Below are 23,929 nucleotides of genomic sequence, written 5' to 3' on the forward strand. Positions count from 1 at the left end.
ACATTAGCATTCAGTTTAAAATACAGTTGCACTATACAGTGTTATATCTGCACAGGGCTAGCATTGCAGTTCACTCTCACTAACACTGACAAATACATTTGATCCTATTATTCCATGGAATTGTTGTTGTACCTCTCAGCTGCCGTGATGTAACTTATTACCACAAACTGACAGTTTAATGTTTACAAGACGTCAGTTTTCCCAAACATGCCGATTCATCGCACTGATCAGAAATGACCTAATTAAATTATCTCCTGCCAAGCCACAATGTTTCAGGTACGCTTTAGTCATTCACTCACCGTCTGCTGTGATTGGTTACTGTCACTTTGGAAAGCCTGCAGGCGGTGAGACAGATTACCTGGAACAAACTCTGCATCACAATGTGCTTTTTGCTGAGGGATGCTTATGAAATCAAGTTAGCCTTTTTGGACTAGTGATCAGGTTTAAATTTAGGATGAGAGGTCAGATTGGGTTTTTTTCTCCTCTGAGGTCTTCCTGTCATTTATAAACCAACCATCAGATGAGAACTGAAAGTGTGAGGGGGAAGTTGTGACTCCACCAACACTGACAGAGGGGGGTTTCCTACAGGGAAGGATCCACCTTGGTTCATCCATGTACTGTACCATCCAAACTGTGGTTTTAGTCTGTTCTGGTGGTTTTTAACCCCATTTACCGAAATATAGCCTACATATATATACAATGTATATACAATGCCCTCTCACTGAATTTGGTTGAATTTATTATTTTTGGCTTTATTGTGCAGGTTATAGGTTGTTTGCATCATATGGCTGGAGTTAGAGCTATGATTAACTATTTTATATTGGACTCTTACATCAGGTCAAACCATCAGTGATGGAATATAAGTACATTTATTCAGGTACTGCAGGCTACTGAAGTACACATTTTGAGGTACTACTTTATACTCCCACTCATCTACTCTTTGGAGGCAAATAATATATGTTTTACTCTAGTTACTTTACAGATTACATGCTGCAACAGAGCCAAAGTCGTGCATTTCATTGATTATTTTTTAAAAACAAAACTCAGAAAAATGCTTAATATCAGATCCAATAATGAGCCAGGCCAACAATGGGTCAACAATACATGTACACATAAGTATACTTTACTTTTACTTTTACTGTCTATACTTAAGTACATTTATTGCCAAAATATTACTTTTGATACTTCAGTACATCTAATGTTAGATAGGCTACTTTACAGTAAGACCACTCAGGTGATATTCATAAGGGTGACTCTCACTTTACTCAAGTGTGACTTTTGGGTACTTTTCACTGCTCAGCACACATTAAAATAGTGTCTTCTGAACATTGTGTAACAAACTTGATCTCCTCTGTCTTCCTTGTGTGTGTGTGTGTGTGTGTGTGTGTGTGTGTGTGTGTGTGTGTGTGCGTGCGTGTATGTGCATGTGTGACAGTGTGTGCATGAGGGAGAGACAGTGTGTGTGTATGTATGTATGTGTGTGAGTGTGTGTGTGTGACAGTGTGTGCGTGTGTGGGTGCGCGTGTGTGGGTGTGTGTGACAGTGCGTGTGTACGTGAGATATACTGTGTGTGTCTGTGTGTGACAGTATGTGTATGTGTGTGTGTGTGTGCGTGTGAGTGACAGTGTGTGCGTGTGTGTGTGTGTGTGTGTGTGTGTGAGATAGACAGTGTGTGAGTGTGTGACAGTGTGTACGTGTGCTTCTCATCACACGTGCGCCCGCTCACCAGAACGGAACCCTCGCGGTGTGGTTGTGGAAACTTCGGGCTGGGTGGGGCGGGGTGGGCTGGGCTGTGAGAAAGAAAGGGGGTGTGTGTGAGTGTGTATCAGTGTTAAGTACCGTCTCAGAGCGGGCGTATAAAGTATTCTGATCCGAGAGCGGAGCGAGAGAAGAAGGAAAGTTTCCAAAAGTTTGACGCAGAGAGATAATTAGTGAGGACGAAGCAGAGGATTCACCGCTGATCCAGACAAGAAACAACACAGTTCAAGTAAGATCTTCCGTCACTTTAATAACAACTTTGTGTTTCTTATAAAGGAGACGTGAGGTGAAGAGTAAACTTGAAGCGAGGCATGACGCGAATGACATAACGGTTTCTCCTGCTGACAGAGGGAGGCTCCCCTGAGCAGCTGAGCCTTGATTCTCACTGAAGACAGACCGTATCAAAATATATCAATACAGAATCTGGGTTTACTTCATACACAAGTCAGTTGTTCTTGCCTTTATTGAATTTTTAAAGTTTAAGCTTGAACTTGCTGAACTTTTGTTGCAACAAAAATCCAATTAATCAGCTCCACAGACTGGTTTCCTGCTGTTTGTTACGGAGGCCCCCCGGGCCCCCCCACCCAGCCCTTCAAACTCCATGAAGTTGGTTTACTGTTAAAAAAACAAAACATTTCCTCATGTTCAGTCAGACCACAGTATACCACAGAAGGCAGTTTATAAAGAAATTACTGTGTGAGTGCTGGATGTTAAAAAGCTGGTGCTGAACTGCATTGCTGGCATTAAAAGTTAAACTACATTCATGCCTCTAACCTTGCTGGTTGTAGAGCTGCGACAGTTAATCGAATAATCAATTAGTCGGCAACCCTTAAATGAATCACCAAATGTGTTGATAATGGATTCATCAGTTTGAGTTTTATTTTTTGAGGGAAAAAATCCAAAACTCTTTAATTCCAGCTTCTTAAATGTGAATATTCTCTGGTCTGTTACTGTTATTATAACTGTGTTTTTTCATTTCCCACAAAGAGCACCGTAAACTAGTGAAGGCAAATTCTGAGGAAACTGCAGTGTGAGCGCTGGATGTTGAAAAGCTGGTGCTGAACTGCACTGCAGGCTTTAAAAGTTAGTTAAAGCATGTGCGTGCCTTTAGCCTTGTTGGTCGTAGAGCTGCGACAATTAACCGAATAATCGATTAGTCGTCAACTATTGAATATTTTGATAATGGATCAATCAGTTTGAGTTTCTGGTTTCTTTACTCCTCTATGATTATAAACTAAGTGTCTTTGGTTGTGGACAAAACAGGACATTTAAGGACGTCATCTTGGTCTTTGAGAAACACTAATTGACATTTTCTTTCATAGACAGAACAACTGATCTGTTCATCAAGAAGCAACTGACAGCCCATAGGTGGTTGATGGCCAACCAGTTGCAGCCTCAATCTAGACTTCTTGATACTTGTATATACCGGGTGCCAACACAAACTGACTGAAGAGAGGTACCAAGCTGCAGAGGGAGAGGGCATGGTGTACTGGAAGAAGTGATACATGTGGTGGTGATAGGCAGAGAGAGAGAGAGAAGAGATGAAGCAGGCTAACTCTTGTTTTCAAGCTTGGCTGATGGTTGTATTAGAAATCCATTTAAATTTGTGCATGAAAGTGTGGGGGAAGAGCAAGGCTGCCAAAAAATTAGTCTTGTGAAATGGCGTTTCAAGGTTTTAGGGGGCTGAGTGGATGACTTTAATTGGGCAATTTTAGGCCACCTAAGGTGCAGTAGTGAGATAACTTTGCTTTTTTCAAAGCCTGTGAAGACACACATTACCAACAAAACAGCCTGAAAAGGTTTTGTTCAGTTGTTGCCTTTCAGAAGAATCCACATGCGCTGTTTTATTTGGCCAATTATAATTGTCTCTTTCATTTTATCACCCCAAATATTTGCTCATATTTGGTCTGTGAGGGAGCAGAAAAAGGAAGGGAAAGGAATTAATTTCGCTCTTCAAGTCAAATATGGTTAATCGTGTCATGCCTTTTACTTCTCGTTAATCTGCACGGTGGTTCCTTTTTACTGAAATTAGAGACGGAGTACAGAATGAGGGAGAAAGCGTGACTTTAGTTTTGGGTGGAGGTCGCGTCGCAACACACGCAGCTGACTTGATCCATTGTGTCAGTCATAATGATTGTGGATGTCTTTGCCAAATATTTAGAGGATCTGGAAACAGTTGAAGGGCGGGGAGGGTCATGCGACCGGCAGATGAACTCAGGAAGTCAAGGAGTCGAAAAATCAGAAGTGAATTATAAAGTCTTGCACGCACACAGAAACACACATAGACTCTGATGGCGCCCCTCCCTACCACCTCTCCCTCAGCTGCTGTCTGCCCTTTGAACCGGACCACATACCTTCACTATCACTGCCTTTCTTGCCCCAGAAGCACTGTGCTCAGCCGGTCCAGTTCAAATAAATCAATGGAAAAGCAGCAGCACTTAATCAAAGACTTTCACAGATGCTTGCCTGTATCAGATATGCAGCTAGATGACTCTAACATCATCTGTCTGGCCTTAACTTTAGCTTTCAACAACAGCAATCGTCCGATCATAGCTTCATGCCATCCGTTACCTCCAAAGCCCAGCGGCATGTCTATTCAGAGGCCAACAGTGAGGTCTGTGAGTGAAAACCCATTCATGATCTCTATCAAGGAGGTTGATTATTAGCCATAATGTTGTAACCATCCAAGATAGACTTACTATGAGCTCTGAGATTGTGAAACAACGGTATGTGATCAACTAAGAAAAGCACTTTTTTATTCGCATTGTCATGGAGAAGTACCACACTACCCACAACTCTAGAGCCAAACAGCGAGGTTTCTGATTGGTAGAGCTTGATATCACCGCGGAAGTGTTTACCACACCCGTGAAATGTGTCCAAAGGGGTAGAAAATGCAAAGTCAGGCCGTGTACTAGGGTTTGTGAGTTGGAAGTTGTTGGAAAGGAATCATTTGCAATGGTTTATGGGATAAGTAGTCCTTCAATCTTTAAATAATAATTCCCTCCAAAATCAAGTGTTTTGTGGTCACAGTACCACTCATAATTGGTTGCCTTAGTTCCAGGATTAAACCTCTTTAAATGAGGATTTTCTGAAACATAAATGGAGTGGATGATGGGAAATTTACTCCCGGAAGAGCCATTTCAAAATTTGCCAGTCACTGTTGGCTTTTTTAGGGTTGTAGTTAGACTTATTAGTTAGATGCTACAAAAATATGTGTATAGGACTGGGACAACCACCTGGAAGCCTACATGTTTCTATATATCGAGTTTAGCCAACTTTAGAAGCTCTGGCCTGTTTTGTATTGGATTATTATTGGATTAAGTTGTTTCAAAGTAGACTTTTCTATAGCAACATGCTAACAGGCTTTTGTAAGCTGAAAAATAGCATTTTAGTTTTACATTTCCCTAAAGGGCTAACTAGACTTCACGTTCAAAGCAAGCTACTCTTTATTTACATGGATTACCAATGATGACTTTCTGTGTTGAACATTTAACTTCATCTTCAGCCTTTAAGAATTTTTTTGTGCCATCAATTACATATTTAAGACAACATTAAAAAAGTAAGCTGGAGATGTTAGCATTAATTTGCTAACTAGCTAAAGCTGATAAAATCTGCTAGCGCGTTGCGGCGACGGAATATCTGAGCGGTAAATCTGCCGCTATTATTATTGTAAACCCTTTGTGCAGGAACACATGTTGTGACAGGAGTACTAACTAAGGAGGGTTTGGTGAAGGGTGTTCCCAAACCTTAAAATGAGAATATCGCCCTATAAACCCAACATCTATTTCTGTTTACTTAGCAACGCTGAATTTCTCCTGACTATGTGCATTACTGCAGCTCATTACAGTTTATGGGTGTTTAAAAAGAGCTAACAAAACTCCAGCGGTGCTTAATTGTTTAGGTAATTTAACCATGTATTAGGTCGTATATGATGCTGAGATAGAGAAGTTGCAGACGGTGAGAAAAAGGAGGGAGAGAAGGGGAGAGGAGGGGAGTGAAGGGGAGGGAAAGTCCTCCTCCATCTGCCTTTGATTCTCGTAAACATTACTTTGTGCTCACTTTCCTAATGTTGACGTTTGGTTTATAACATGTGACCCGGAGTTTAAGATGTGAGTACGGGCAGGAAGGACAGGCTTATCTTCAGTGTGACAAATGATCTAATTCCGCTGTGATTTTAGTGCGCTGTATGAGGGAGGGGATGTGACAGTGTGATAAATGTCCATATGATCCACAGCACCGGACACTGAAGCCCACAGTGTATGTGCACACAGAGACATACAGTCTCAACTGCATTATTTTGCAACAGCTGGTGTGAGGCAGATCGAATCCAGCTGCTTGTAGGTGGCATGACAAATTGCTCAGGGAGTGTAGCGGACAAGCATGGCAGCCTAAATACCCCAGAATGCTTTGAGAAAGCCTGACAGCTGAGGAGAGTGCATATATGGAACGTGGTAATTGTGGGAAAAAATAAAATAAGACGTGCACTGGCTGTTTCATGATAGGGAGAGGAAAGAAAGGCAGAAGAAGCACTGGAGGAATGTTTTGTTACTCTGTTTGTTATACAAAGTCTCGGTGGAATGAAATGTACGGTCGCACACTGCCAAATACCACTTTGTTCGACCGTTGGCATCCCTCCGTGTTTATCGTAAAGTGTTGTTGAGCTGTTGGGCTTCAACGTTTTCTCACTCACGTGTAGTCCTTGCAAGTAGGTTTGGTTTTATTTGTCCCTCTGTGAGATTTCTGCTCTCAGCCTAATAAAATCGAAGTTAAAGTGGTTCTCACATCATGAAAAAGAAAATACAAACTCACCAGCAACATCTCTTTCCAGATACAGTGTACCCATTAATCTGGATGAAGCACAGCGCAGTCATTAGTGTTCTTATGAGGACGTTCCTTTGTAAGAGCAGGTAATCAGTCAAGGACTGTAGTGTACTTTAAGGGTTAGGGACCCTTGGACAGAGAACATGCAGTATAAAGAGCTACTTTATTGTTAGACCCACACAGAGATATAATATGTAATGCATTAAAATGTCTAAACAATGACGACCTTTGCTGTATATTTTTACAATTTCAGGAAAACCTGGATTATTCAGTGATCATGTCTGTGCACCATAACCAACTAATGACAAAGGCCGCGATCTTATTCCTGAAATCGAACCAACAGTTTTCTAATGTGTCTCCTAGAATGCCAGGCGAGCGGTTGTCAGTCAGAGGAACGTCAGAGGTGGGGCGTTTTCCCGGAGCGGCCCCGCCCACCAGGGTGGAGCTGGCCATTCATAAAGAGGGCGAGAAGAAACAGGAGGAAGGAGGCTGTCGCCGCTGGTTCAGGAAGATGTGTCCGTGCTGCTGTAAGCGCCAGAACAGCCACTCCTATGATGTCACAGATAAGGTGGAATTGGTCAAACCTCCGACTCCGGCCCCGGAGCCTGTCAAGCCAAAGCCTGAGAATGGAGAGGCAAGGGAAATGGAAGGTAATGTCAGAGATGTTTGGGGTAAATTGTGGTATGAAATTGTTTGGACTAGGTTAACTCAACTCTCTCATATCACCGTGACCCTTCATGACCCTTTCAAAATATCAAATCCATAGCAGCGGCGATACAGACGCATACTTACATTTTATGATAAACTTTCCCTTCCCTCAGAAATACAGTTGTCGGTGCATTCTGTGGACCTGCTGAGCTCAAAGACGGGTCAGAACAGACAGGAGCATCACACCGACTTGTACCACGGGGATGAGATGATCATCCGTAGAGGACAGACTTTCCAGATAGAGATGGAGCTCAACAGGCCTTTCAATGCTGACACCGACAAGCTGCACCTGGACATGAAAACAGGTATGCAATAGATGGAAAGTGTCTGTTTGTGTGTCATCATACCTTCCAACACAATCCATGATTAATGTTATAAATAAATACATTCAGTAGAATCATTTGCACATATTGTATAACACATATCACATTGGGTTGCAGCAGGTTGGTTAATTTAGAAGAATGCACTCAGGTTCCCCAAAGAACAATCTCACAAACACACTCAGCGAGAATAAAATTCAAGGCGCTCTCAAGCAATTTAGCATTTCACTCTCATCAACTTGGGTTCATCACCATAGATAGATTAAAAAGAATAATGAACACAATTACAGCATCAGAGGCGAAGATATCCCGACTTTTTCCTGCTATGGTCTCCTACACTCCCCATAATGCAACTCATCCGCAATAAGTAAGACTCTCTCTGCCTGGTAAATATCTAGTTCTCTCAAACTCAAACCCCAAGCTCATAAAACAGATTTTCTGTTAGAAATTTGAGATCTCAACCCCGATTTTATTATTTTTATCCTCCAGACCAGTAACTCCAACACAAGGTACTTCGGCAGTCGCAAGGGGATATTTGGAAACACTGAAGGGTACATAAAAACATTTGAAACTACAGAAATGTAGTATGATGAAAGTAATGGATAAATAGTGACATATAGTGTTGAGCAAGATCTTAATAGTTCATTTTTTACTAGTATCACTGAGTAAAATGTGTAAATATCCTTACTTGTAATGAAGGAAAATCTTTATTTGGTAAAGCTGAGGATGTTCTGTAAATTATTAATAGTACTAAAGTTTTCATAAAATAATAATAAGTATAGCAACGATCAGTTTAAGCCCCGCCCATTCTATAGATAACTTTGTAGTAACAGTTACAGATGATGGTGTGCTCGCTCATCACGTGAAATGACAACAAGTGATGGATAAAAGTTGAAATACTGTAATGGAAAAATAGTTTCAATTGCTAAATGTATCATAAATGGTTGAGATAGAACACGTCTGGAACGTGCTGGGTGGTGTAATTGAAGCCTTCAGGTATGAAGGGGTTCATCTAACAGGGTTATGGAAGTATGTCATACAAACACATGAAGACATGAAGGAACTCTTTTCACTGGTGGAGCAGTTCTGTCCATGATGAATAAACTGATCTGAATCGGTGGAGTGCACCTTCAACCAGTACCTGCTGCAGGACTGAACGACGAGTCTCAAAACAAGCATGGGAAATGTGGTCCAAATGCCTTGCATAGCTCGCACATTTAAATCCAGCAGCAGTTCAACCATAACTGCACCGCAAGGTTTGGATTCCACCCACCGCCCCACAGCGTTAACAGCTTCCAGACCTCAGGACACTGGACACCTCGCTCTGGTATTTGCAGGCCTCATACTACAGCCATCCACTGCTCACTTGAGAATAAACGGCCATTACATCACCGCAGAGAACGCAACACATAGTTACATGTGGAAGAGTGGCTGAGAAAAAGAATAGACGCAGATTACAATCTGAGCCACCCACTTCGGTCAGGTTCTCATTAACTTTGCTTTCACAGTCACATTTGCTGTGAAAAGGGTTTAAGTGTTGCACTAAAAGCACGGCCTTGTATCATTGCAGCTCTGTAAGATGTTATTTTGCTCAATCAGTGAGCCGAATAAAGAATCCAAGTCAATTTTCAACAGAAAAGCCAAGAAGAGAGTGTTTTACATTGATTTCCTTTAGAAAGAGCACTTAGACGTAAGAGAGGAAGTCCTGGCTGCAGTCGAATGGAGAACAATGGTTTCTCGGTAAACTCCATGTTCGGTTCAGCAAACGGCGGCTAAAGCCCAGCAGGGTGCCACAGGAGGAAAGCACTCAATAAGTCTTAATCAAGCTAGAAGGTTAGCATGAAGGTTTATATTAAGTTTTGTTAGCTTTTCATTTGTTAGCCTCGAGCGAAACATCAAGTCACACAAAAAGGAACATTGAAGGTCATAAATAAAACATTCCCACATGTGTTTACTTTCTGCAGAGATGTGTGTGTGTGTGTGTGTGTGTGTGTGTGTGTGTGCAGTGTGGGAGTTTTTACAGCCCTGAAATTTTGTTTACTCTTGCAAACCATGCACAGCCGGGTGCCGCGCTGCGATGCATATGTGGTTTATGGTTCGCTATGGCTGTGTGATCCGCTGTCAGAGCACACTAACAATTACCGTGACGTGAATAATGGAGTTTACTCTGGTCATGTCGCAGTGGAGCCCTTCCACAGCCGCCTCTGCTATCTAACTTTATTGAATCCAAATTTTCAAGGTTAGCCGAGAATCGGGAAGAGGGGAGAATTGAAAAGCACTTTATCACTCTGACATGAAAAGCAAAATGTTATTCAAAGATACTTTTCCAAACAAACACAAAGTGTGCAAGTTTATGTGCATTTACACACGAGTGCACTCGCTCTCTCGGGAGCAGATCGTAGCAGATGAACGGGGGTTTTTGTTCACACTAGGAGCATCACTTGTGTTGTTTTGCCCTGAAAGGTTCATGCAGTTCGTTATGCTGATTCTTGCCTTTCTTAAGCATTATGATGATTATTTTCTTTATCATTTTAATAGCTCTCGTGGTTCACGGCAAAACAGCTGCTTGCAGTTAACTTTAATCTCAGTGTTTTGGAAAATATGCTTATTTGGTTTCCTGCCAAGAGTTGGATGAGAATCTCTTAACCACTTACACATCTGACTGTTACGTGTGAAACTCTGAACAGGTTGGATTAATTGGCCAATAATGTAGTTATTAGACAGGTACTAATGCTTGTCTATGTCTTAGTATAGATACTAGCAGTTTTGGCTAGCTGTTTTAGCTTAACAGACAGATATGAGAGTGTTTTCCATCTTCTTATCTTACTTTTTTGCAAAAAAATGATATGCATAATCCCAAAATGTCAATCCAGCCCTTTAATTGGGTAGAACATTTGCACACACCTGAACCAGCAACGCTAACAGCAACAGAGCAGCTATGCTAAATTAACTCTTACATGCCAAACTAGCTGCTAGGCATTGATGACCCAGTGTGATGTTACAAAGTCACAGTGAGGCGTTTCAGGAGCAGTGTTTTCTGTGGGGCTCCCATTGGCGCAGACTTTAGCTTTCAAGACCTTTTACATGCACAAGAACCTTAACAACACACTGAAGGAAAGGGAAAAAAGCATGATATGTCTCCTTTAATACATCAATCTCTGGTTCCTGAAACTTTTGTGACAGTGTTTCTGTGACACGACTCAACGATAACCTGTGTGTTGCAGGTCCCCTGCCCATGGTGTCCAAAGGCACCCATGTCATCATTCCAATGGTGGATCAACTGGAGGATGAGCGCTGGGAGGCCAAGATCGTCGAGCAGAACGACACCACGGTCAAGCTGTCCGTCAACTCGCCAGCCACTGCTGTGTGCGGCCTGTACGGTCTCACGGTGACATGTGGCTCCGCAAAGAGCGGGTCAACAACCACTCACAACTCCAGCAAGAACATCGTCATGCTCTTCAACCCTTGGTGTGAAGGTAAGATTGGCAGCGGCTGTGAGCGAGCGGGGGCAGAGGGTTTACATAGATCGGAGGCAGGAATGTGGAGGAGAAGACAAGTGATGGGTGATAAAGGGAGAAAAATGAAAAGGGAAAAGGCAGGCAGTGTTGCGTAACATGTCTGGAGCGATTTACATTCTAGCGGAGATACTATTAGCTTTGAGGCAGAAAAAAATCCTCAAAAAGTCAACATTTTTCTCTGAGCAGAGCTGTCTGCTACAGCCCGATCTCCAGCGAGAGTGTTCCAAGAACATAGCTGCTGTATTATGAATGGCGTCATCGTTCTGATAGCAGATACTGGTACAGAGTAGATCTGTTTGGTCAGTCCACCTCTGAGAGGAATCCTGATATAACGTTACACATGAGTGAGAAAGCCCAACTTAATCTGGGAGTGTGTTGCTGTCGATCAAGCAGCTGCAGCTCGACCCTGTGTGTGACTGTGGGGGTTATGTAACTGCTGGGTATGAGTCAAGACTGCCGGCACACTTGGCTATGCCACTTATGCACCACGTTGAACTGTGTGTGTGTGACCAAAACAGTTTGTGTGTAAGATTAAATAGACCATTGCATACAGATATGATTTGTACGCTTTTAAGGGTCTATCTGTACTTTATGTTATTCCTATTTTCAAAACGTTCGCAGATAAAAGAGGTCCATCTTGGTTTTTTAATCAAGCATACCAATTTTTCTATTATTAATCCAAACCTGCACTGTTTTTTTGGCCACCTAGGGTCAGTGGAAACACAGCTGACATAGTATCACCTTCCAAGTTAATAAGGCTAAGGTGTTCGCAGACAGTTGCTTATTTACACATCCACAAGAGCAATATTAGCATTAATTTGGAGGAGTGTATCCAATATTCACTCTCCTGTTACCTCTGGGGCCTGTTTCACAGAGACAGACTTTGGCTTGAAGGTAATTCTGGAGAAAGATAGTTCATGGTTGAGTCTCATTCCAAGGTTGTGAAATACTACTTTGGGTTGGTATTCAGCCTGAAATTCTTGCCCAAAGCATTAGTATTACAACTGAACAATCAACTGTCTTTCTCCGCAATCGTCTTCCCTACCTTTAAGCTCACCTTTGACAATCAGAATGCCAAAATGAGGTTTTAAAAATGCAGGTAAACCTGCCTGAAAATGAGCGATTGACTCTTTTCCCATTTCAAGTATATGCATTTGCCTTTCTCCGTCTTTTGTTTCTTTGTGTTTGTGTGTTGCGTTCAACATCACGTACGCACCGACAAACAGGGAACAGTAGAAAGCACCGTGGAGGCCATTAGCAATGTCACAGTGGTTACTTTTTACTTTAGTCTCCCCTTTAAACTCAAGGACGTCTGAATTATGTTCAAGCTTTTTCCAGCGTGCAGCTGCAGTCTCTCTGAGTCTTGGGACGACACTGATGAGACGCTGAGGCTGAATCCAAACAAAGAATGGGTTGTATAAACCAAAACAAAGAGCTAAAAGATGGTTAAACGCTCCTTAGAGCTGAGTGGAACTGCAGAGTTGGATAATATTTATCAGGTTTGTCACTCCCAGCCACACGTTTAACAGTCATAGATACATTGTTAACATCAAAATATGTATTATAGCAGCTTTAACTATGTTTGTTACTAACATGGGAGCTCCTGGTGTAAAATAAAACAGACTGTGCTTCATGTATATCATTTTTGTCCACTCAATAAGTCTTGGTTTTTCAAAATAATACATAATATTCTCTTATTCTCTCAATAAAACATTAGGAAATGAGGCCCATTGTTTATTCTGCAGAGTTTCTTTTGAGTTTGCTGAGCACTGCAAACTATGCACACAGGATATTTGACCAAAAGAAGTGTACTTGCAACACAGCAAAACAAAAAGAAAAAACGAGGACCTGGCTCTGATAAAAGGAAATTCTGTCTTTCATTACGGGGTTGCTGCTTTTGGCACGGAGCCCAATCTCCTCTTCCCTCTTTCAATCTCTTCATCCCGAGACCAATCTCCCCCTCGCGCTCATAAAAGTCAAAATCCCACAATTACTGTATAAAACCGCCACAGGGTGAGCTCACAGTAATCTTGCAGCTGGTGACAACCTGTCCTCTCCCTCCCTTTTACTGCCTCCTTGTGTATTTCCTGCCTTTATACGCCTCTCCCACCCAGCACAGCTCCCGTCTTGCTATCTGCTGACCCGACCCTCGCTCCATCTCCTCGTCGCTGTGTTTTCTAGCCTTGCTCTGTTTCATATCCTCCTGTTTGTGCGTGTGTGTGTGTCCGCCGCTCCCCACATCGCAGAAATATTCAGTAAGAAGAGAAAATCGCAATTATCACAGCTGCCAAATGCTGTCAGCCTCACCTCCCTCTGCTTTCTCCTGTACAATCTCAAGACTCTCTGTTATGCTCCACTCTCCCCCCCACCCTTTTCCCTCACAAACATAACTTCCCTTCTTGTCCCTCATGACTTTGTTAAACCTCTTCCTTCCACTTTTTCCTCATGTCCATAGTGAAATGCTCTGATACCTTTTCTGCTTTTTGGTTTCTTTATTTCACTCACATTCCTGTTCCACACCCACCGGTAATCACGGTGGCAACAGAGAGATAAAAGAGCTGGAAAAACAGAGACATGGATTTTCTGAAGCTCATGTGAGAGGTGGATATACGCCCAAGTCTGTAGTGCTGATGTCACTCAAAACAGACTGTTTCCCATAAAAAGAACAGGGGCCTCACTGCAAGGTCCATGGACTCATTGTGTTTCTTAACCATTTCCTGGCCTTGGGGAGCCTTTTTACATCATTTGTGAAAAGACATCGCATTCTTAAGTGATTTAGTCACTGCAGAGTTGAATGAAGCACGGATCACTGGGTCACTTTCACAGACAAAGAAGAAACCAAAGTCTTGACTCTTGTCTCTGTCATTAAATTGAATCCTACATCGGGTCCTTGTGTTTCCTGTCAGGGTTGGTTTGAGAGTGTCAACATGACCTCTACAGCTGTAGCTGTATGAAAAGGAAAGAAACATGAGTTCATATAATGCAGGGCGAAAAACTGTACTCTCAATGCTCTATTCTCAGTATTATAAGAATGAAGTATATAGATATAATGCTATCATGTCTTTCCAGAGGACACAGTGTTCCAGGATGATGAGGACGAGAGGAAGGAGTACGTTCTGAATGACACTGGGAGGATTTACTACGGCACAGAGAAACAAATCGGTGCTCGCACATGGAACTTTGGCCAGGTACGCATGGCTGTTAAAGAGGCACCATGTAGTTTTGGAGAAGAAATTCAAGCTTAGGATTTTAATATTTACAATATTAATGAGATGATAACAAAAAATTCAGAAATAGTAATTGTATTAATAACTGAATAAATTCTATTGAAGCCAGAAAGGTGGCAGGGTCCGCCACATATAAACAAAGTAACACAGTGTGAAATTGTGTTGTCCTTTAAGGTTATGTTTATTCAGTCATGTAAACAAAGAGAGTTTGGGTCTTTCCCTTCCGATGGAAACTTCTTCCCCAAAAATACATAGTGCACCTTTAAGACAAGATGTGACTGGTGAAAGTGCTGAACATGTATAGTTCTGAATCATTACATAACTGTGGCACGCAGCCCCTTTGTTCCTTATGAAGATGTAAATCGTCAGCCAGTAACTCATATTTAACAACTATTATTGTTATTCTTTATTATTGTTTCAACAGTAAAATGTGTCTTTACTGTAACTTTACTTTCTTTTTATAACCTCAAGATAAGATCAAACCCTCATTTTAATGAACTGTTTTCCTTGGCTGATTATTTGTTTTTTCTTTTCCGCTGTAGTTTCATGAGGGAGTCCTGGAGGCGTGTCTGTTTATCCTGGAGAAGAGCGACATGCCAGCATCTGGCCGAGCAGATCCTGTCAACGTGGTCAGAGTCATATCAGCCATGGTCAGTTTAAATCTATACTCACATCCCATCCCTCTATCTCCACGGGGTCACCCGAGATTTTAGACTGTCATGAGTCCAAGTCCTCCAATGAACTTTTACAGTGGTTTAATTGTAAAGCCTCTATATAACTTTTCATTGTGGTGAACTGAGGAGGAAAGAAGCTGCTCTGTTGTCTGGTGCTACAGCACTAAAACACAAAGTTTACTTTGTTTCACTATCATCATATCACAGTTATTAATCTTACATAGCTGGAATAGATACCTCATCGGCATGACACAAAGAAAACTAGTATTAGATAGTAGAGTGAGTTCCTTTCATTTGCTTCCAAATCAGATGCATATGCTAGTGAGATCACTATCCTCATTATAGTGCTCATACTGCTTTTGTCCACTGGGGCTGCTTCAAATGTTTTAGTATTATTTCTGTTTCCCAACATGAAATCTAGTTTCAAAGTCTTTTCCAAACTGCCAGGAATAACATTAATGGAGGGAAAACACTGGATACTTTATTTTTTTTACCTTTTTCTTTATTTTTCTCTACCTAACCTCAGGTTACAAAAAATTCCAGGAAAAATGCAGGAGGACATGACCTCAGTGTCTTTGTTACGAGCTACAACCCTAATCCTCGCTCATTTTCGACATGGAAAATAATTATTTTAATATTTATATGAGAGCATTTCACATTTGTAACTGACTGTGGCACCATCCTCTCTTCAGATAAACGCTCAGGATGACTTCGGGGTTCTGGTGGGGAACTGGTCTGGGAATTACTCTGATGGAGTGTCTCCTTCGGCGTGGAGCAGCAGCGTGGAAATCCTGAGGAAATACCACTCGTCCGACGGAACGCCTGTGTCGTACGGACAGTGTTGGGTCTTCTCTGGGGTCACCACAACAGGTGAGAAAAAATATAACAGAGAGAGCATTCAGTATAGCTCCACCACCCACTAAGCTCCAAAGGAGCTTACTGGGTGGTGGAGCTATACTGAATGAAAGAGACTGCACCGTGTGTGTGTGTGTGTTGTGTGTCACAAAGTATTCAACGCAGGTCAATTAGATTAACAGTCCACAAATGATCACGATCATGGCTTCCCGTCCACCAGGCCCTTCTCATCAGCTCTCAACAGAGGACTTCATTCATTGTGCGTGCATGCAGGGACACTCACATGATAGCTAGCTGACCTTAGCACATAGCGCTGCCCCTGATAGCGAGCCGTAGCTCATATACACCCTAAATACCTCTCATTGGCATTTCAGTCATACCTCCTACTTTTGTCACCGATGGAGCCACATGTGTTGCTTTCATTCAGCGAGGATAATAAAGTTCACATGCCACCGTGCAAATTCCATCTCTGGTCTTAACATCTTGGAACATAATTCAATTATTGAACGACCCCATAAATTCAGTTTTAATTAATCCGTCTGTCTTTGTCCACAGTGCTGCGGTGTCTTGGCATCCCCGCCCGCAGTGTGACCAACTTCCAGTCTGCTCATGATACTGATGTATCCCTCACTACGGACGTCTATTTCGATGAAGATATGGAGCCGATCGACTACCTCAACAGGGACTCTGTCTGGTAAGATGTGTTGCATTACACTGACGGGACAGCACGCTCAGAAAATTGCCTGCTGCTAAATCAATACCTTCGGAATGCGCCGTATATTAAGACCTGCTCTGAAAGCAGTTCCCGCTAACATGAAACCTCAGACACGTCAGGCTCTTTCAATTATTACTATTCACTCCTCTAGGACCGCAGAGGGTTATCTATGGCAGCTCGGAATAAGATGGATACTTGACTTGCCAACATTGTTTAATGCTCATTGCTCCACAGACTTCTGACACACTATTGCCCAACCTGCACACGTGTTCATAAAACCGTAGTTTTTTTGAAATTTGAAATTGAGATGCTGCTAAAAGGTTTTAAATAGAGAATATGCTATGTTTAAAGAACAGTATGGTCTTACTGGTTTTCTTGCTGATAGTTAGATGAGAAGATTGATACCATACTTGTCTGACAGGAAATGGTTAGCTTAGCCTAGCTTAGCTAAGTTTAGCTTAGCTTAGCACAAGAGCCGATAAACAGAGGAAAACAGCTAGCCTGGCTTTGTCAAGAGGAAACAAATCAGGCCATCAGCCTCTCTGAAGTTAACAAATAAAAACGTTGTATTGTGTTCAGAAAATTAAGTGTAAAAACGTGGACAGAGCCAAGCTAGCCTACCGTTCTTTTATGCTATAACTTCCTAACTCTCTGCGGATAAACCTTATTTCCCAAAATGTCAAACTGTTCCTTTAAATGGGATCTCACACTAACCCTGGTTGATCCCATCTAGGAACTTCCACGTATGGAATGACTGCTGGATGGCGAGACCAGACCTGCCCCCGGGTCACGGCGGCTGGCAGGCTGTTGACTCTACTCCCCAGGAAACGAGCCAGGGCACCTTCCGCTGCGGCCCCGCCTCTGTCAGCGCCATCCGCTCCGGCCAGGTCTACCTCAAACACGACACGCCATTTGTCTTCGCCGAGGTGAGTGCCCAAAATTGGCAAGTGTGTGCTTGAACGGAGAGATCTTTGTTATTATGTTCTCTCTGGGTTAATTTCGATGCTTTAACAGAGTTAGAGGAAGGTGGTCAAAATAAATTGCACATATACAGGATTTGAAAAGGTGGCCTTCGGAGCTGGAATACCTATTTGAGACACAAATGTGAAACCTTCAGACATAATATATGTAATTTAGTGCTTCCCAGCAGACTGCATTACTTTCAGGTAGAGGACAAAACTCACCCACTTATTCACAGGGGAACACGAAAGAAACTGCTCAAAGAATAAAAAACGAAAAAAGTGTGATGCACACTGTGGTTCAACTTCATCTTCAGTATGAAGGACAAACATCTCACGTACTCTCATGTTTGAGCTGCTCGTGATTGTTGGTACTTTTCTTTCAGGTCAACAGTGATAAGATCTACTGGCAGAAGAACCTGGACGGCACTTTCAGTCAGATCCACAGTGAGAAGAAAGCCGTCGGCCACTTCATCAGCACTAAAGCAGTGGGCTCTGACGAGCGGGCAGACATCACACACCTGTACAAACACCAAGAAGGTAGTGGCAAGCATATTGTACTTCTAATTGCATTTCTACCCCAGATTGATGCTCCAGGAGCAGACAGAAGTATTTTTACACTACCTGGAAAGATCTTAAAATGTCATGATTAAATGTTTTCTTGCTGCATAGATCACTTCTCTGTACGTAGACTCTCCTGATCCGACCCCTCTACTGTTCACCTGCTCTCCAGAGTTTAAAATATGCACCTCTGTTTGCTTTGTTTGGAGGACTGTTGGCCATGTTTCTCGTATCTGTCAACAAATCCTGAAACATCGGACAGGATGACTAGCACTCACCCTCTCCTCCTGCTTTCACCAGGTTCGGAAGAGGAGCGTATCGCAGTGGAGACTGCCAGTCGCTATGGCAGCAAGCCAAATATCTACTCCTCGCCCATGGCAGAGGATGTGTATGTGGAGGTGAAGATGGAGGGTGAGGGGCCCAGGATGGGGGCTGACGCCCAGCTGAGCATCCTGGTGAAGAACCTGAGCTCGCAGCCTCGTCGGACCACTCTGCACAGCCAGGTGGCCGTCATGTACTACACCGGTGTGCTGAAGGGCACCATCAAGAAGGAGCAGATGCCTGTGGAGCTTCTGCCCAATGAAGGTTGGCTTTTCACTAAACTTTAAAGGGACAGTTCACCCCAGAATCATACATATCATACATATTATAAAGGTAGTGCTATTTATCTATCTAGATTTGTTTTGGTGTGAGTTGCTGAAAAAGACATCAGCTGTAGTGATGTCTGCCTTGAATATCATGGTACTAGATAGCACTCGACTTGTGACGCTCAAAGCGTCAAAAAATGCATTAAAAGCGCGGAAGGAAGCGTCCATCTACTGCAGAAGACACCTCTTCAGCTTAGCTGTAACGCTAGCTAGCTTAGTTAGCTTTGTCATCGAGCCTCTTATCCATTTTTTATGCTAACAATGGAATAAATTGCCACATGCATGATGACAAACATTGCTAAATGCTAGTGTCGCTCCATATCTACTCAGCAACTGTTTGTTAGCTTTGTCATGTCAGCTTTAAAGGTCAGCTCAGTGTTGTTTATGGCGCCCTCAAGTGGCCAAAAAAGTCAGTTAATTCAGATTTAAAACAGGCCGATGTACTTTGTTGAACACTGGCCAAAGGTGAGTGTAACTAATTTAGATTCCATCTAAAGTTATGCTAACAATGCATTATATTAGCCATTAGCTCCTGTTCACAAAAAAAACCCAAAAGAGCAACAGCAGCAACCCCCCTGAGAGAACTGGATTGAACGAGGGTGTGTTGTATTGCTCATGACTTTTCACTTGTAAAAGAAAGAATGTATTGTTTCTTGTTTCAAGCGAATACAGTATTCTTGCAATTGATGTTAATGCACTCGAGCAGGCAGGGAGCTTTGCAAATCAACCGTGAAACTAAATGCCACCGAAACCTAAGTGTTACAGTCAAGAGAGTTAATAGATTTTTTATATGCATTGTGGCACTAGCACAGTAGATTCAGGTCAAATGAACTGTGTTAAACTATGTCATGGCATACACAGTGTAAAAGATGTATTTGGTATACCTCATTAAAGGAACAGTTCAACATTTTGGGAAATGCACACATCTCTCTCCTTGAGAGTCAGACGAGAGGATTGATACCACTCTTGTGACTGTACAGTAAATATGAAGCTACATGCAGCAGCCTGCTGCTTTTTTATGGAGGGATGTGTGTGTACAGGAACACTATAACTATTTCTTGGCACAGTGACTTCCTGGACGTTGTGCAGGTTCATTTATGAAGTCATCAGCTGGCAAAGGAATAGATTTACACATTGTTTTTTTCTTGAATTCAAGAACAAGGTTAATTATTGAGCTTTGACGGTGCGGGTAGATGGATTTCTTTTACCTTTGGACGACCTGTTTTTCAGTTTGGCTAAGCTAAAAAGCTAACAATGCAAAACAAATTCAAACCTGCTGATGAATATGCTTGATACTGAGCCTGTTTCTCTTCAAACAGAAAAGACCATTGAGTGGACCCTGCCCTACCAACAGTACCAAAACCAGCTGGTGGATCAGGCCGCTCTGATGCTGACCCTGTCTGGAAGAGTCAGTGAGACCCAGCAAGTATTGGCCAACCAGACCACCTTCAGGCTCCGTACACCTGACCTTAACATCACAGTAGGTTTTTGATTTACCGCATTCACACTTTTACATTATTCATGTAGGGAAAGGTTTTGTTCACCCCTCCTGACTTAATTTGAATTACCTTCCGGCAGCCTTTGGGAGATGCCGTGGTCGGTAGGGAGATGGCAGCCAAGATCACCTTCACCAACCCCCTGCCGCGTATGCTAAGAGGAGTGATCTTCAGAGTGGAGGGCCTGGGTCTGCAGAAGGGCCATGAAGTGGTTGTGGGGTAAGAACACGACACATCTCCCTCTCATTTACCCCCTCATCTCTTCCTTCACACCCACACTAACATCCCACTCATCTCTTTCCCTCTCAGTGACGTCGGCGGTCACTCCACAGTGACATTGACAGAGCACTTCATCCCCACACAGCCCGGAGCCAGGAAGCTGGTGGCGTCTCTCGACTGTAAACAGCTCACACAAGTGCACGGAGTGGCTGATATCGTCGTTCTTGAGCAATAAGAGGGCGCCCACTTCCCCTCCTGCTTCTCTCACATCACCCTATGAAATATAAACCCTAATTATATCTATGAAAGAAGTTGTTCCTGTATCTGAAAACTATCTGTATTATTTTTTACTACATATATTTTTACAACTATGAAAAGGCGACTACCAACTGTAGCATTATCAGTATTAACTTAAAATCCTAGATGGGAGTTCACACATCTGCCTTAATGTCAAAACTGTGGTAAAGGACGCAGCAGGGTTTGAATGCGCGCACAGCAAATGAAGTGCTTCAATGCAACAAGCATTTGTATGTTGAAGCTGTAAAACTGATTACTGTCCGAACACTAAAGCATTTCGACACACTGAACAAACAATGTGAAGGTGCTGAAAGTCGTGTCATGATGTAAATACTGTGTGTGTAGTACTCATGTAGCTGGTCACGAGATGACGTGAAAAGTATTGTCAGACAAAATGAACCTCACATGGCTTACGTGAAGGAGACGTGCTGCGAGATGTTTTTAAAACGGAGCGGCATCGAAATCGCCGATGACATTTTGCAAAGGGCACGTTATAATTTCCGACGTTTATTTCTGTTGCATCTGATTGATTGTAATTACAGAAAATTATCTCTGAACGAGGACTACATTTTCCACGGCAATCAACGATATGGATTTAAAAAAAACCTGAAAGGACATTAAAGTTTGCTTAAAGGTGCAAGTTTAGTTGAAAACGTTCAAAAAATAAAGCTGCTGTAAGTGATTTTTTATATTACAATAAGAGTTAAATAGCTCTGTATCCCACGCTCACGCAGTAAAAGAGAAAAGACATTTTCTGGAATCCCTGCCTACTTTATCCAATCAGGACAGAGAACTCTCTGAAGCGATCCTGCCCGATCCTCCTGTTTGCTGCTACGTCTGCCGATTACCACTGAGATGTTCATGTGGTGACGCAGAGAGGAGAGAGCGGATTGCTAACTGCAAAATGGACAGGAAGTTAGCTAAAATGACAACAATGTTACAGCAGTTTTAAATAAATTAGCGATAGAAAGCAAAAAATACAAAAAACACAGTTTTGACATGATGTGTGTGTACTGTCTTGAAAAGCAACAAGTTAAAACTAATGAAACTGCGAACTTAAACGTTCCCTTAGGAAGAATTCTGCCAGGTGTCGATGTGTATGTCTCGTGTTATTTTCTCTATAATGTGCCTTTAATGACGCTGACGTCACCTTTAATGCAACTTACCTACAAGATTGGACTCGTCACTGCTGTGAATCCAGCAAACCATATCAGAACAGAGAGCTCCGGGGCTTTAGTTCACCTGGTTCTCATGCGCTTAACTTGATGCACAATGTGAAGGAAGCTATTTTTATTAACATTACACTATTTATCTGCCTGGAGTGTTTTTTGTATTTTATGTGTTGCGTTGGAAATAAAGCCGACACTGACATGACGAGCCGACTCCTGAGTGATTCTGCCTTCATACATCATTAAACAAGTCTTTACTGGATAGAGGAGGCACAGGTTCAAATTATGATGTCATCCAGAGATGAGAGAGGAAGCAAGTGGTTACCTGTATTTTTCCATTTCTGCAGTCTAACCATTTTGTGTGTGTGTGTGTGTGTGTGTAGTGACTCATATCTTCTGTGCAACGTGAGGCAGGTGACACACCTTTGCTGCGTTTCATCATTCAAGATATTGATGACATACACACTTGAATGTGTGATTGCTATATTTTATCTCTGGATTGCATGCAGGGGTTTTTCACATTTCCTCTCCGGCATGCTGAGGTCAGCAGTACTGGAGCGTTAAGACCAAGCTATATATGTTAAGTGAGGATTGGCTCGTCCCCACCAGATTCTGATTCATCTCTTTCGTTTTGCCTCTCTGTGTTTTACTTGTTGCATAATGTAGTGCTATAATCTCTCTCCTGGCTGACTGTACACCGGCTGCAGTCTTTTAAAACACAATGGGATGAGGAGAAGTGTACCTTAATGCTACTTCAGCATACTTCTACTCCGCTGCATTTCAGAGGGACATAATGACTTTTTTAGTCCACTGCATTTATTTGTCAGCTTTATTTACCGGCTTCTTTTTACATATAAAACATTGAAACAGTAATAAATCACTAACATATAATAATACAATACTGAGGGATTCTGCTGCCAATAGGAGTTACTTTACTTCAAAGTGTTAAAACAAACTTTACAGGCAAAAAAGGTATAAAATATGTCATATATCACCATGAAACTTTCCCATTCGTTCACTTACATAAGCTACATGTGTTTGAAGGTTTATCTTTCCACATGTAAATAATAGATTAATAAGATCATTTTCATAAATGTCCAGAACAGACATCTGAATATTGGATTAAGTCAGGTTCAATATTCTTGTTTCATTTTTGTTGACAGACTGCAGTCAAAGGTTTTTACAGAGGGAATTTGTTATATCTCTTTTTATCATCACGACTCAGAAAATGCTGTCATAAGCCATAAAGCCATAAAAATAAATAAAAAAAATCATTTTTTGCCATGTTTTTAAGGAAAAAAATGTTACACAGATCAGGCTGTGAATAATATATGAACAAACCTCTCAGTAAAAAAACCTTCAGAATATAAATAATATCACAACTGGAAGGTTGGGTGTATGTGATCTCTGGTGCTGGAGTGAAGAAAGAACTCCTTTTAGAGAAAGCAGGTTTTAAAGATATGTATTAAACATTAAAAACTCTAAGAGTGTCACTTTGTGTTGAAGAGTGGCGGGGATTAAAAACACGTTTTTAACATTTCATAATGCTGCTTTAACTGAATATATTTTCCTAAAGTCATCCCAGGATTTTTGACCATATCATCCTAAACACAGGGTTAGACAGACAGATGACCATCAGTCAACCTTTGAATTCAACTGCCTTGAATGCGATGTGTAATAGAGCCAGACCGATGTGCAATTTCTAGGGCCGATATATTGATATATTGTAAGGAAGTAAAAAATGCTGATATTGATATATTGGCTGATATAAACCCATTTTTTGCTGATGATCCCTCAATCCCAGCAGCAGCAACACCCATCAACACGTTCTCGTTCCAACTACATTAATGCATTAGTCAGTAATCAGCATTCGTGGGTCGACCTACTCTGATCTTTGAACTTGGACTTTGTTTTTATCTCAACTGTAGATTCATGACTGCATTGTGCACATTTTTGTTGCTACTGTCGCCCCAAATAATTGTCCA

General features: G+C 42.0%; 1 protein-coding gene across 1 annotated transcript; it reads left to right on the forward strand.

Moving 5' to 3' along the window:
• The first annotated feature begins 1,857 nt into the window (after positions 1-1,857).
• tgm1l1 (transglutaminase 1 like 1) lies at positions 1,858-22,149 on the forward strand. Its single transcript, XM_084369079.1, has 14 exons — positions 1,858-1,987; positions 6,943-7,229; positions 7,401-7,592; positions 10,832-11,083; positions 14,195-14,313; positions 14,895-15,002; positions 15,719-15,896; positions 16,437-16,575; positions 17,330-17,522; positions 17,942-18,095; positions 18,417-18,701; positions 20,083-20,243; positions 20,342-20,478; positions 20,569-22,149. Exons 2-14 carry the CDS (start codon positions 6,944-6,946, stop codon positions 20,711-20,713), a joined length of 2,349 nt encoding a protein of 782 aa, XP_084225205.1. The 5' UTR covers positions 1,858-1,987; position 6,943; the 3' UTR covers positions 20,714-22,149.
• The last annotated feature ends 1,780 nt before the right edge of the window (positions 22,150-23,929 follow it).

The sequence above is a fragment of the Pagrus pagrus genome (genome assembly GCF_965226575.1).
Source record: "Pagrus pagrus genome assembly, chromosome: 12".
In the NCBI taxonomy this organism is placed as follows: Eukaryota; Metazoa; Chordata; class Actinopteri; order Spariformes; family Sparidae; genus Pagrus; species Pagrus pagrus.